Source organism: Amia ocellicauda, chromosome 23 (assembly GCF_036373705.1).
Source record: "Amia ocellicauda isolate fAmiCal2 chromosome 23, fAmiCal2.hap1, whole genome shotgun sequence".
In the NCBI taxonomy this organism is placed as follows: domain Eukaryota; kingdom Metazoa; phylum Chordata; class Actinopteri; order Amiiformes; family Amiidae; genus Amia; species Amia ocellicauda.
This window is the reverse complement of record NC_089872.1, coordinates 20,277,538-20,289,961: the sequence shown is the minus strand read 5'-3', so window position 1 is coordinate 20,289,961 and position 12,424 is coordinate 20,277,538. Positions and strand designations below refer to the sequence as shown.

At 47.2% G+C, this 12,424-nt stretch overlaps 1 protein-coding gene across 1 annotated transcript in view; it reads left to right on the top strand.

Annotated features, from left to right (window-relative positions):
* The window catches only part of lrpprc (leucine-rich pentatricopeptide repeat containing), a 45,728-nt gene that overhangs the window by 7,876 nt on the left and 25,428 nt on the right, over nucleotides 1-12,424 (top strand). The window contains exons 14-22 of the mRNA XM_066696484.1: nucleotides 481-550; nucleotides 2,360-2,387; nucleotides 4,844-4,901; nucleotides 5,533-5,639; nucleotides 6,188-6,265; nucleotides 6,685-6,738; nucleotides 7,085-7,198; nucleotides 8,485-8,615; nucleotides 9,051-9,136. Coding sequence (XP_066552581.1) covers nucleotides 481-550; nucleotides 2,360-2,387; nucleotides 4,844-4,901; nucleotides 5,533-5,639; nucleotides 6,188-6,265; nucleotides 6,685-6,738; nucleotides 7,085-7,198; nucleotides 8,485-8,615; nucleotides 9,051-9,136 — 726 coding nt within the window. The remainder of the gene's footprint in view (nucleotides 1-480; nucleotides 551-2,359; nucleotides 2,388-4,843; nucleotides 4,902-5,532; nucleotides 5,640-6,187; nucleotides 6,266-6,684; nucleotides 6,739-7,084; nucleotides 7,199-8,484; nucleotides 8,616-9,050; nucleotides 9,137-12,424) is intronic.

Here is a 12,424-nt window from a genome sequence, read left to right as displayed (position 1 = left end):
CTCGGCCTGTCGGAGAGTGTCGGCTTCAGCCCTCGCTTCCGTGTGGCAGGAGGACAGGAGCTGACGGCAGATCCCTCTCCGCTCAGCCTTTGCTTACTTGTCAGAAACGCGAGTGTCAGGAGAGAGAGAGAGAGAGAGAGAGGGGTTTTCAGGAAAGGAATCGCACAAACTTTTTTTTTTTTTGGTTCCCGAGACACAACTGAATTGATGAGTCTGAACGTATGAGGCAGGTTTTCTATCAGGATTGTTGGTACCGTTGCAATCCACGTTCGCCCCAGGACAGCGATAGGACACAAGCTACCCCCCGTGTGTTTACAGTCTGACTAGCGCAACCGGCCCAACGTCTCGGCAGCACGAGCGAGCCGATCCTGCCGACAAGCAGCCGGGAACAGGGCCGTCCGCCTGTTTAGGACGTGGGGTGGGTCACAGACTCTCGCCCGAAACTAATCTTCTGTCCCTCTTCCTCTCCCCTCCCGGCAGTGTCGTCTCCCACCTTCCCGGCCCTTGATCTGAGCGCTTTCCGCAGCAGCCTCCTCCAGGGCTTCCGCAGGTAAGACGAGGATACACAAGGGCGCACAAGGATAAGGGGACCCCGGAGATCGGAGGGCGTGCCCCCGCTCCTGTGGGAGACCAGCCTCCCGCAGGAGCCGATGGCACCCCCCTGGGTCTGGCACGCCCGGTGTGCTTGTGCTCGTTTTCACTGGCATGTTTTCGTAGTCGCCTGGCGCTTGAGATCTTTGTCGCCAAACCTCCTCTCGACTATGAACGTATTAAGCTGTTAAAGAAGGTTTTTACAGGGGCAGGATGAAGAAAATTATCTGGCATCGTGGCTGGTGAGAGATTGAAGACGGGAGGGGGGGAAACATCATCGTGGGGGCAATTGTGTGAGGAAATGCCCCAACACCGATGATCGCTGATAGGCTGAGGATGAGAATAGTTTTGTTTGTTTGACAAACAGAAAAGGCTACACACACACGAAGAAACTGACTTGTTCGTCTGCTTTCACCTCTAAATGTCCGCGTGTGAACGGGAGGCTGTGCCAGGCTGTGCCGGCACTGGTGTGGCGCCGATGCTAACCGGCCCATGCATATGGATGCGTGCCGCGGCTCCAGGCCCGGCCGGGAGGAGCAGCAGCCGAATGCAAATGCACGCGCTCTCCTCCACCGCCTCCGGATGTTGATGTCAATATGCAAATGGTGTCCCTCTGCGTGACCCGAGATACCCGGCTAGGCTGTCGGTGTTCTTGCTGTTGTTTGTCGTTATTGGTTTTAATTCGGACCCCTGGGCTTGACGGGCGCATGAGAACACGCGAGCGGACAGGTGGCAGCTGGGAAGTTGTATAATATTAGCGAGCGCTCGGGCCGGAGTGTCAGACGGGCTTCAAGGCGAGTTTGACTTCACTTCGGTGAGCGGTGCACTCGTTTAGCAACACAAAATCCCCAAAACGACAATGTGTTTCATATGTCTCCTATTTACTATATCCAAGTTTATTTTTGACATGATATGCAAGTTAAATCTCTTTCAAGCTTTCTCTTTTCGGTGTCGGTACAGAGTATACTTATGCTACTATAGATAGTGCCATGAATGAGTGGATGATTGCAGTTTGTGGATTGGATCGGTCGGTTAAGTATCACTTAAAATGTCCTGAAAGAGAGGCTTCCCGTCATGTCTGCTCCCATTTCCCTCGGATATGAGCGCAGAGGTTTCATCGTGAGCGGAGGCTGTCTGGCCGTGTAATTGCGTGTCAGTCTGGGGCTGTCAGGGAACCGGCTCTGCGTGTTTTGACCGGTGCGTGTCAGCGGCAAGGTCGCAACGGGGGAGAGGTTAATTCGGTAATTGGGTTTAGAAGTATTGTTCCTTCTCTGAAACAAGCTGACCAGAGCAGTACATAAATAAATAAATGTTAGCTTTCAAAATCCTGCCGTGCCCCAAGTAGAGGTAGTGGTTTGGCTGCTTTCCTTTATTTATTCACGTATTTGTGTAATTGTTTATCCACTGTTTCCAGAGGTCCAGTGCAGTTGTGCATTTGATGTTCATAGGCGTCGGTCCGTCTGCACCGCGCAGCCGGGAGTCACAGCCGTACGTTCGTTTTCCACGACCGGGGGCGGCGATTAGATCGTAGATGCACGGAAAAGAAACGAACAATTGAAAAAACGGCATCTAGAGAAGAGGTTTCGCTAACATGGGTGCCACCTTTTGAACGGAATCTCAAAATATGCTGCCTGGCCACCCTGATCAAGTCTCTCAGCCCGTCCCGTGCAGGAATCTAGATGATATTTTGTTTCCTTTGCTCAGAAATGTGAAACTGTCTTTCTCCTGCTGTTTTTGCTGATTCCTTATTCTCTGCTGCCCCCTGCAGGAGTGACGATGTGGAGTCCATGGTCAAGGTAAGACTGCGCTCCTCTGCCAGAGATGTCAGATGCTGTGCTAATACTCATCTCCCGGTTCTCAGGGCAAGGCTTTCTGTCCAGATTAGACACCTTGTTTGACTGATGTCTTTGTGGATGATTTAATGGTGAAAACGGACACTCCCTTTTAAGCGTTTTCCTCAGATATCTGCTCTGTTATCTCCAGCCTGTCATTTCCTCTCCTTTCCCTTCAGTCTGCCGTCAAAATACAACCGCCTCTAACCACAGTCGGTTTTTAATGTAGACAGGTGTTGAAGTATTGAGGTTGCGTTAAATGGTTTACATTCGAGAGGTTTATAAAATGATTAAAACATTCTGGTATCGTTTAAACGCCTCATAGGAAGATTTGTTTTCAATAGAGAGAAATATCATGAAAAGGAAACGTCTCCAACCCGAGCTTGGTCTGGTGCTGCATTTCTTTTTCTCAGCGAATGATGGGAGAAACGTTATTAATTACGGAAAAGTGTGTTAAATAAAACCTATATATTAATCTTTGTAGTTACTTGTGTGTTTCTGTGGCCACTGTCCTCCAGTCCTAAAGCCGCTGGCGTAAACGAGAACAGAAACGGATACGTCAGGCTCTTGTAACCGCAGCCGTCAGTTCTCTCGAGCGATGATGGCACCTGAGTTTATTTAGACCGCGTCTGGGCAGTGGGGGGGCTGCTGATACAGCGGTTTGTCGAGAGCCGTTCGAGTGGAGCGGGTCTGACAGGCAGGGCGGTGAGGCGACGGCGGGGGCCGGGCCGGGCTCAGTGCGGAGGTGTCTGCAGCGTCTTCTCTCTCTCTTGGGACCTCTCCTCTGTGCCCGGCATGGCTACATACCTCTCTCTCTGTCTCTCAAGGGCTTTTCGTGGGATGTGTTGTACTTCTCAGCTGGATATTAATTCAGTTAGTTATAGTTGTATGATATTTTCTCATTGAGGAGTGAAATGGCAGAAAGGAATATCAGGTCTATATCTATCAATCAATTTTTATTTGTATAGCACCCTTCGCAGGGTTGCCACTGAGGGCTTTACAGAGTGGTAAACGTACAACAAACGTACAGCAAATAAAAGAAAAATAATTAAATAGACCTTTGACAGTTGAAATGAACTAAAATAAAATATTAAATAAAGATGAAATAAACCATTAGGCACAGAGGGTCTTATATAAGGTAAAACCAGTCAATTATATCTATAAGTTTGTGTGTGTGTGTGTGTGTGTGTGTATGTGTATATATATATATATATATATATATATATATATATATATATATATATATATATATATATATATATATATATATATATAAAATTTGATTTTAATCTTTTTAATGATCCTACATTTAGATTTGGTAATATTTATTCACAAACTTTTTAATGCATTTACAAAAAGAAAAACAAACTGTTCGTTTTTTAAAGATTATTGTAGAAATGTTGTCGCGTTCAGTTGCTGAATTTCACTCTTTGCCAGAGCCTGGATGACCCGCTGCCCTGTGGTCCTGCTGACGCAAAACAAAAGACTGCAGTGATCGAAGAGGAAAAACACTCGAATCAATTACGGTTCCCCCGCTCCGAACGTACGGGCCTGTTGCCCTGCGTGAGCGGCTTCCCGCTTTACTGGCGGCCGGCTGCCTGCCCTCTCGCCTGGCCTGTGCCCAGCGGCCGGCTGTGCGGGGCGACACTCGGCTCTGCACCAGCCCCCGGGCACGCGGCCCCCCGATTCAAAATCCACTCGCTGCGTATCGCCACACTTCCCAGCCGTCGCAGTCGTGCGCGTTTCAATTCTGTGTGAAGGCAGAGGTCGCCCCGGGAGGCTTTGAATTTTAATACACCGTACATGTTGTGATATTTAATTTCTTTATTGTATTTATTTTTCACTGTAGAATCAGTCAGGACACGGGAGGGTGACTCGCGTTTGAAGCCGCAGTCTGCCCCCGGCCCCTTCTCCCATTAGAAGTTCAGGAAGTCAGCGCGCCGATATGTAAACCGTAATCAAATAACAGCGACAGGATCTCGGTGACGCTTTGTGTTTTTCACGACAACAGTCCGATGCGGTAATTTAGTGTTAATGTGACAAGGCTGCGGTCAGAAAGGCTGTCTTGTGTTGTGTGCTCAGCCCTGTATCTGCAGTAAGACCCGCTCATACGATGGTGTGTTGTGTAGAACGATTTATTTCAAGTGGACCTCGAGTATTTCTCCCATTTCATATTCTTAAAATAACGTCAGATATGTTCTTCCTGAAGGAATTGCTTAAGCGTCCAGGGTTTTATGGGGTGGGTTATCATAGCTGCAACACCAGTTGGCATCCCTCCCTGCCCCCCCGCCGCAAACATCAGATGCTATAACGTGCCGCTGATTAGTGACAGGGTCGGAAAGCGCGTTATTATGCTGAGGCCTGAGCAGTAGACAGCGTTTGTCCCCCCCGCTCACACTGTGATTATTCTGTCGTTGCAGATAACAGACCTGCTGTACAGAGACGAGCGCTACAGCCAGACGCCCGAAGGATCCGCTGGTAGCGTTTCAGTTTCTCCCATTGTAACTCGGATGCAAATCCGGCCTTGTGTGTCATCGTAGGCTGGAGGGATTACAGCGGCCAATGTGCTGATCTGCTTTTTTTTTTTTCTTGTTGTTTTCGTTGTTGTTCGAAAGTAAAATCTGAAAGTGCGTGGCTGTTTGAAAAGGGGGTGTGCTGCAAAAGTCCTGACTGGAGTGTGTCTCCATAAATGTGCTAAACAAAACAATCTGTTCCCACAATAAACTCATAATCTAAGTCGGTTTTAATAGTTTACCTTTCCTACCCATTTGGTAAAGAGATTGTAGTCCCCAGGTATATGTTTCTATAAGTGTATCGAGTCATTGTTAACTGACAAGACCCAGATTAAGGATAATTAGTTTTCTCTTAATTTTGCCACATTCTGCCACCATTTAAAGAGGTGTTGCTGAATGGGTTTACTGTCACTCCTTTCTCTGGGAGGCGGGGGCTGCAGTGGGACATCTGACTGGTCTTCCTACCTCAGCAGGTTTATGGAGAGCAGCCAGGAGTGTCCACCGTCCCATAATGAGCGTGTTAGTCCTGCCCTCGTGTGTCTCTGTACGCTGGTGTCTGTGACCTGAAGATTGTTCTTTCTTCCCCCCCTTTGCAGAAGCTGTGGCCTATTTGATCTACAACCTGTTTGATAGCATGAGGGAGGTGGATGTGCAGGCCAAGGAGGACAAGCTGAGGCAGTTCCTCCACGGTCTCAAGAGCACGGTACTGTTCCCGGGCGCCGCACACACGGGCCTCTGTCCATGGACTCTTGCTCGGGTGTCTTCCCACTGCGTAACACGGGCTTCTGGCCCCCAGTGGGACAAATTGGTACAGAGTGATTTTGTCACAGGATACTCAACAGGACTGTTTAAAGGCCGATTTAAAGGCCTGTGCTGCCGAGATTGTATCTGCTGAGCCACCTATTTTAGTATCATCTGCAAATTTGACAAGTTTGCTAACTATCCCAGAGTCCAGATCATTAATATAGATTAGAAAAAGCACAGGCCCTAATACTGATCCCTGTGGAACTCCACTAACAACCTCACTCCAGTTAGAAGTGACTCCTCTAATCGACACCCTCTGTTTCCTAGACATCAACCAGTTCATAATCCATCTACTTACATTACCCTGAATGCCTACAGCTTCCAATTTGAGGATGTGGGTGTTATCCACTGTACACACACTGGCACACTTTTGTGTATATGTGAATGTATACATGTACAAAAAGGATTATAGTTTTTAATAAATTTCACTCTCTCCCTGTTTTATAGGATATCAAAATCCTGCCCAGCATTTTCAGAGGGATTTGCAACCTTCTGGACTCCTACCACGTCCCCGAGCTGGTCAAGGTGAGCGACGCCGGGCGAAGGGCGCTGCGTTGGCGCTGTCGTTGTGTTGTGGGCGTGTGTGAGCTCTTGTAAACCGCTTTGCTCCTCCGTTCAAAGTGATGTAAGAGGGGCTGATTAACGAGAGACAAATTGCCAGGGACTTGCATCAGGTAGTTGCACATGGCTTGCCTCTGTCTCGGGTGGGAGGACGATCGTCAATACGGTTCAGTAGATGGATGCGTCACGCTGTACCACAGAGTTGTTCTCCTGTCTGTTATGAAGATCTAATTGTGTTTAATTTTTAAACATCTGTACAGTTTGCTTTTCCATCAAATGCCTCTATATAAACATAGATGTGTGAGTATATTTTTCATTGCAATTTGTTTTGCAGTCTTCAAACTGTAGAGTGAAATGGACACTCTTTACATTTTGTTTCTCAGGACGTCCTGCCTCTGGTTGATGAGACGAAGAAAGACAGCGCTGACTATCCCAGGGTGAGCGGGTCTCTGCTCGGGGGGGCTGGCGGGGTGCAGCGCTCTGGTCTGAGGTTAACTATGACTTCTCCCGGGACTTCAAAAATGCTCTGGGCAGCCGATCAATCGCTGTGTAATTGATTTGTAAAGCACCCAGCTAATGAATTCATTATCTCCCAGTCACAGCCCAGTCACGGCACGGCAGGGAGACGGGCCGGTTTCAAAGGGTTCTGATTGTGCAGAGAGATACAGAGATGAGGAAATGTCTTTCCTGAAGGGGTTCTGGTAGGCTAGGACAAGTCTAGCCTATGCTTTGTCTTGCTCTGAGATACTCTGAGGTCTTACTGTGCTGTGGCTCTTTCCCCAGGGCCTGGAGTTCAAGATTTCTAGCCTGGAGACCAAGCTGGCAGAACTGAAGGCCGAGAACAAGCCAGTGAGGGAGACCCTCAAGCAGCTCATCTTGGCTTTGTGTGCGGAAGAGGTAACCCCTGGCTGCTCCGTCAGCATGCGTTCGTTTTGGCGGTGGTTTCGCCTGCGACGTTTCCCTGTCAGTGCCCCGGGAGGCTCCAGGTTTTTAGTTTTTTTTTTTCCTCCCAGTCCTGAGATGATTTGCAGATTAAGTACCCAGCAGGCACACGATTGAGCCGTTCTGTCTCTCGTTACAGTTTTAGTTTCAGTTCAGAGTGTTTTAAATGCAACGTATAGCTAGTGAAATGAATTGTTAGGTTGGATCATCTGCCGTTTTACTACCACCGTGGCTCAACTCTCCAAAGAGAGATGAAATGACGACAGGATAAATAAGATAGTGGCTTATCTCCCGCTATAATCGATCTCCCTGTGTCTAAATGAGACTCCGCTTTGTTTAAACATTACAGGAGAAAAAAAATTAAATGATAGACTTCTTAGACAAGTCTGTAATGTGTGGGCTGTCTTTATATTCTTACCTTTGAGGAAAAGAGAAAATAGGGAGTCTGATTTCAGTCTACTGTACATAATGAAAGAAGTATAATCGCAGTCCGCTCTCGCGCTTCTCTCTGCATGTCATTTACATTCACAAAGCTTTGGGGAGATATTGCCTGTCCGCCTAATGGGGCGCCTTGTGTTTTAATGAATGCAAAGAAGTACATTAGAGTTCGGTAACAAAGCTTCGGGGAGCGCCGCGGCGCCGCGGTTTGGAGGCTGAGTTACTAATGGCTCCCGGTGCCGATCCGAGCTGGGAGTGCCGACGGTCCCAGTGGTGAAACTGTGAGAGAATCGCTCGGCGATCCCCCCCCACGCTCAACACAGTGTGGCACCGATACACAGCCTGCTGGTGCCGTTTGCTGGTTTGTGGTCTGATCTGAGCAGATCTGCTGAGCTACAGGTGACGGGCGTCCTCATAAATATCACACTGGTGCGACATGTTCAGCACGTCCTCCGCAGATGTACGTGGCATGTGATGTCATGTGATCAAACCACTTGTTTCCTTGTGAGAGTTCAGTGAGTGCGGTTGATTTACGTTTTTTTTTCTCCCCCAGTGTTCTTGCGTTTGTGTGATCTATAAACCATTCAGCAAGTCTGTTGCTGACAGTTCCAGAGCACGGTGCTCTGATGATTACCTTTGACCTGTGGGTCATGACTTGGGTATTTGCACTAGGTGATGTTTTCTGTAGGCCTCCCTTCCCTCCTTTTGCCAGTGGGAAACGGCTTTGTAGAGTTTTTAGTTTTGTTTGAGCAGGGCTACGGCTTCTTAACAACATAACCGACTCTGACACTCTCTCCTGTCAGAACCTGGCGCGCGCGCTGGAGCTGCGGGCCGAGCACGAGGCGGACATGGCCGTCGGCAGCTACGCCATCCTCATCAACCTGTGCTGCCGCCGCGACAACCCCGAGGAAGCGCTCAACCTGAAACGGGAGATGTGAGTGTAGGGTGCCCTTGCCCAGGCTGCATGTTAACGCTGCATTAATGTTTAAAGTGCAAGCCAGGCATATCGATGGAATACATTAAGATATTAATGTAGAGACACCCCCCCCGCCCCCATCCCTGGCTCTTATGAAGCCGGTCCGAGTTGCCGGGGCTGACAGCTCTTTCTGCCGAGCTTCTGTCAGAGTTGCACTTTAATTGCGTTCACCTTCAGCTCGGATTTCGATCCTTTTTATTTATTCTGTTGCTGCTTCCGAACACCCGGCTCTCTCGCAAGAGTTAAGTGCAACCCTTTGTTTTTAGATCGGGATCACCTACTCTCACGAATTTAAAGTTTCAGCTCGGGAGAAGTTATGTGTTCTTCTTGGTTTAAAATATCTTGTGCTTCTGAAACTCCCAGAATATTAAAGCTTTTCTCTTTGCGTTTCAGCAACCGAAAGGACTCCTCCATCGCCCTTGATGCCAATAAATACTTCACCCTGGTGAAGGTTCTGGCCAAGCATGGGCAACTTGACGGTGAGTCTCTGGAATTACCGCTTCGTCCGTGTCTCTGTGCGCATGGCTGACCTCCCGCTGGAAAGTGGTCTCTCTGAATCTTTGTTATAGTCCAACAAAAGTGCAGTTTTGCAGTCTGTGTTCAGCAGAGACATAGGCCTGAGTGAGAAGAGAGCACCAATATGGTCTTGAATTGTATCTCCTCTGCTCCTCAAAATGTCCTTGGCCTGGTTCCGTACCAAACTCAGAATTAAGTGCTTGTCTGTTTTGCCTTCCCCAGGATCAATAGGGCATCAGTGTACAATGCCACGATCGTCACCATTTTATACGATTTTTATATTTTTTTCATTTGTTCCATTTTTAATTTCTATATTTTTGTTTCGATGGAGAAAAAATAATGAATACAAAAAATGTAGTGCATTCTGTCAGAGCTTTGCAGAATCCCCATCTTTAATGAATGGTGAGAAATGGAATCCCAGAGCACTAAGAAATTAAAATATATAAAAGGTTGGTTTTATTAGTTTTTTAAATATTATTAGTGGCTTTAAAAGGGTTTTAAATGTCTCCGTGCGGCGCCGCAGTATCTCGCTGCACGTCTACATGTGCACATTTTGGACATAAGCATATGATGCTCACAAATTACAGGACTCTTGGCACTTTAACAGAATTACAAAATCTGTCTTGCTACTAATGGTATATCATGTCTCTAAAAGTGCTTGAACATTTCACATACAAATTTGCATGTGAATTCAACCAGAGATGCTTCAGCCGTCCAGCCATTAGTTTTAATGGCTTGGCAAGCTTGTCATTTACATTTGCACAGCTCACTGCCTCTGTGTTTCCGCGGCTCGTTTTTATTAACGTAGCCGTTCCAAATTGAGTTTGAAGATCATGACTTGTGGCACAGATTGTGCACCCTGCCTCGGCTAATGGCTTTGTTTCTTTCGGTTTTGTTTTTTTGTACTTTCCAAAGTCTGACGTTTGGACATGAAACCCGTAAACAGTTCTCCCTGCTTCAGAAAGAGCTGAGATCCTGCTTTGTCTTGCATTATATTCTTTAGTATTTGTTATGTATATCTATCTATCTAATCTATATAGTGAAATATAGTTGTGATATTCACATTATATGTAGTACGTATATAATGCATATACTTAATGTACTCTGCATTGTTAGTTGTTAGATGAATTCAAGATACAAATATATATTTGGATGCTGGTGGCGTTTAGACAATCAGGAGGCATTGTCTGTGTATCTTGAGCAGAGATAGGCAGAAAACCGATGAAAACCTGGCTTGCACTTAATGTTTAGATTATTTTTAATGTTTTTAATCCTGAGTGGCCTCTGTAGACCTCTGGGGGCCAATGGTGAGCGCTTTCCGCAATGTGTCTAATTGAGCACGTTCAGTCTGTGCACGGGGACAAAGCCAATTACTCGAGCAACAGCCCTTTCGAGAGTGGATGTCAAGCAGCCGGCCTGGTCAAGGGCCTGGAGCGGCGAGACGGCGGGGCTGTAGTGTGGGCCGGGGTCTGCCTCTCCACACGCGGCCTTGTGCACCTCCAACCCGAGCCACACAACGCCCACGCCGGGCCCCAGCGGTCGCATCACACTGCTTTGCAGTGCGTTGGCTGGAGCTTAGGATGCGTTTACCAAAGGGAAGGGAACGGGGAAGCCACGGTTGACGGCACATTCCCCAGTACTGATGACTAGCTGTGGTGCAGACTCCACGCTGCGAGCAACGATGCACAATAACAACGACAGTAACAGATTGCTGGCTGATCTTGCTGAGACACTATGTGGCTCTGTGAGACTAAACACTGATCGGGCTCCAGTCCACGCCCTGGCTGCTCTGTGCACACAGTCCACATCAGCCGGGCGTCCCAGTGTCCAGAGGTGCTCTCTCTGCAGCGTCCCGCACCCAGTAGCTGTTTTAAGGGCTGTTTGAGGAGAGACTTGGTACAGAAGGCTTTTTAAAGCTAAAAGCCCAAGAGAAGTGTATTTTAATAATTTGGCAGAGCGAGTCCGCTGCTTTCGGGCAAATGAGGAGACGCCGGTCCAGCTGTTTGGCAGCGTCCTCACTGTAAAGATTAAAACTTTAAAAGGACAATTGCCTGCTTGCACGAACCTTTAAATTACATTTTGTGCTTTTAATCTTTTCTGAGCAGATAGTAATTTGTTGAAACATTAAGTGCTCAACTGTTATTTGTTTGTATTTTCTTGTAAAGAAATTGAACGGCATTTTCTTTGTCTTGCAGCAAGCCAACTTGACTTCCATTTGGAAAGAGTTTGTTTTAAATAACATTGAAAAACCTTTTCCCACAATCACAGCACGTCCTGTTGATTGGCCCAGAGCCATTCTGTGTCCAGTGCCCCGAGTCACCTATAATATGCCATTGATGTTTTTTAATTGCTAATTGGTGTCTTTCAATAAATAAGTCCACAGTCAGTAAATGCAGGCTCTGTGTACTGGATGTGAACGGGCTCTTCGGCGTATCCTTGGCGTTCTCCGAGAAGATGAAGGAGAAGAGGCTCCTGTTTAGATCTGTTACCGACAATAATCAACGCAATGAGTTGAGTAAGCGGTCCACAGCTCTGCAGACCGGCGGAGCACACGACGAAAGGAAGCCCTTCACAAGCATCGCGTGACCGAGGAGGCGCCCCCTCGTTTCTCTTTGCCACATTAAGCCATCGAGATGTGCCGGGTCCGTCCCTCGTTTGCATAACAACAGACACGGCCCAGTGTGGAGAGGGAGGGAGAGAGGGAGAGCTGGAGACACGCATACAAATAGGGGTGCCCTGGTTGAAAACGGCAGTATGATCAGAGGCCACTCGTTTGGCATTGTCTCAAGTATTGATGATCCCTCGTTACTCCACTTAAACCAGTGCTTCCTCCTCCCGATGTTCTTTTTCCCACACTGAGATCTTTAACGTTATCTTTATGGCAAAGTCTAGGAGAACACCGTTCCGACTTCCCAAAGCCGCAGAAAGCATGTTTCCGGCTTCGTATAACTTTTAATTGTCTGTTATTATAAAGGGATTATTATAAAAACAAATACCAGAGTTTCTCAACCCCCCCAACTCCTCAGGGTCCTGTATCTTTTGTCTCAGCTGAGCTCTTAATTACTTAATTAACCTTCTAATTGCTGTAATTATCTGAATAATTAACCCCTTTTTCTTGTTTTCACATCTTAGAAATGTGGAGATTTTTTTTAATTAGACGTGACTTTTTTTTTTTTTTTTATAAGTATGTTGCCTTATACAGGGGTTTGAAAGGAAATTAAGAATGCAAAATAGGTCTAATGAAGTAGAGG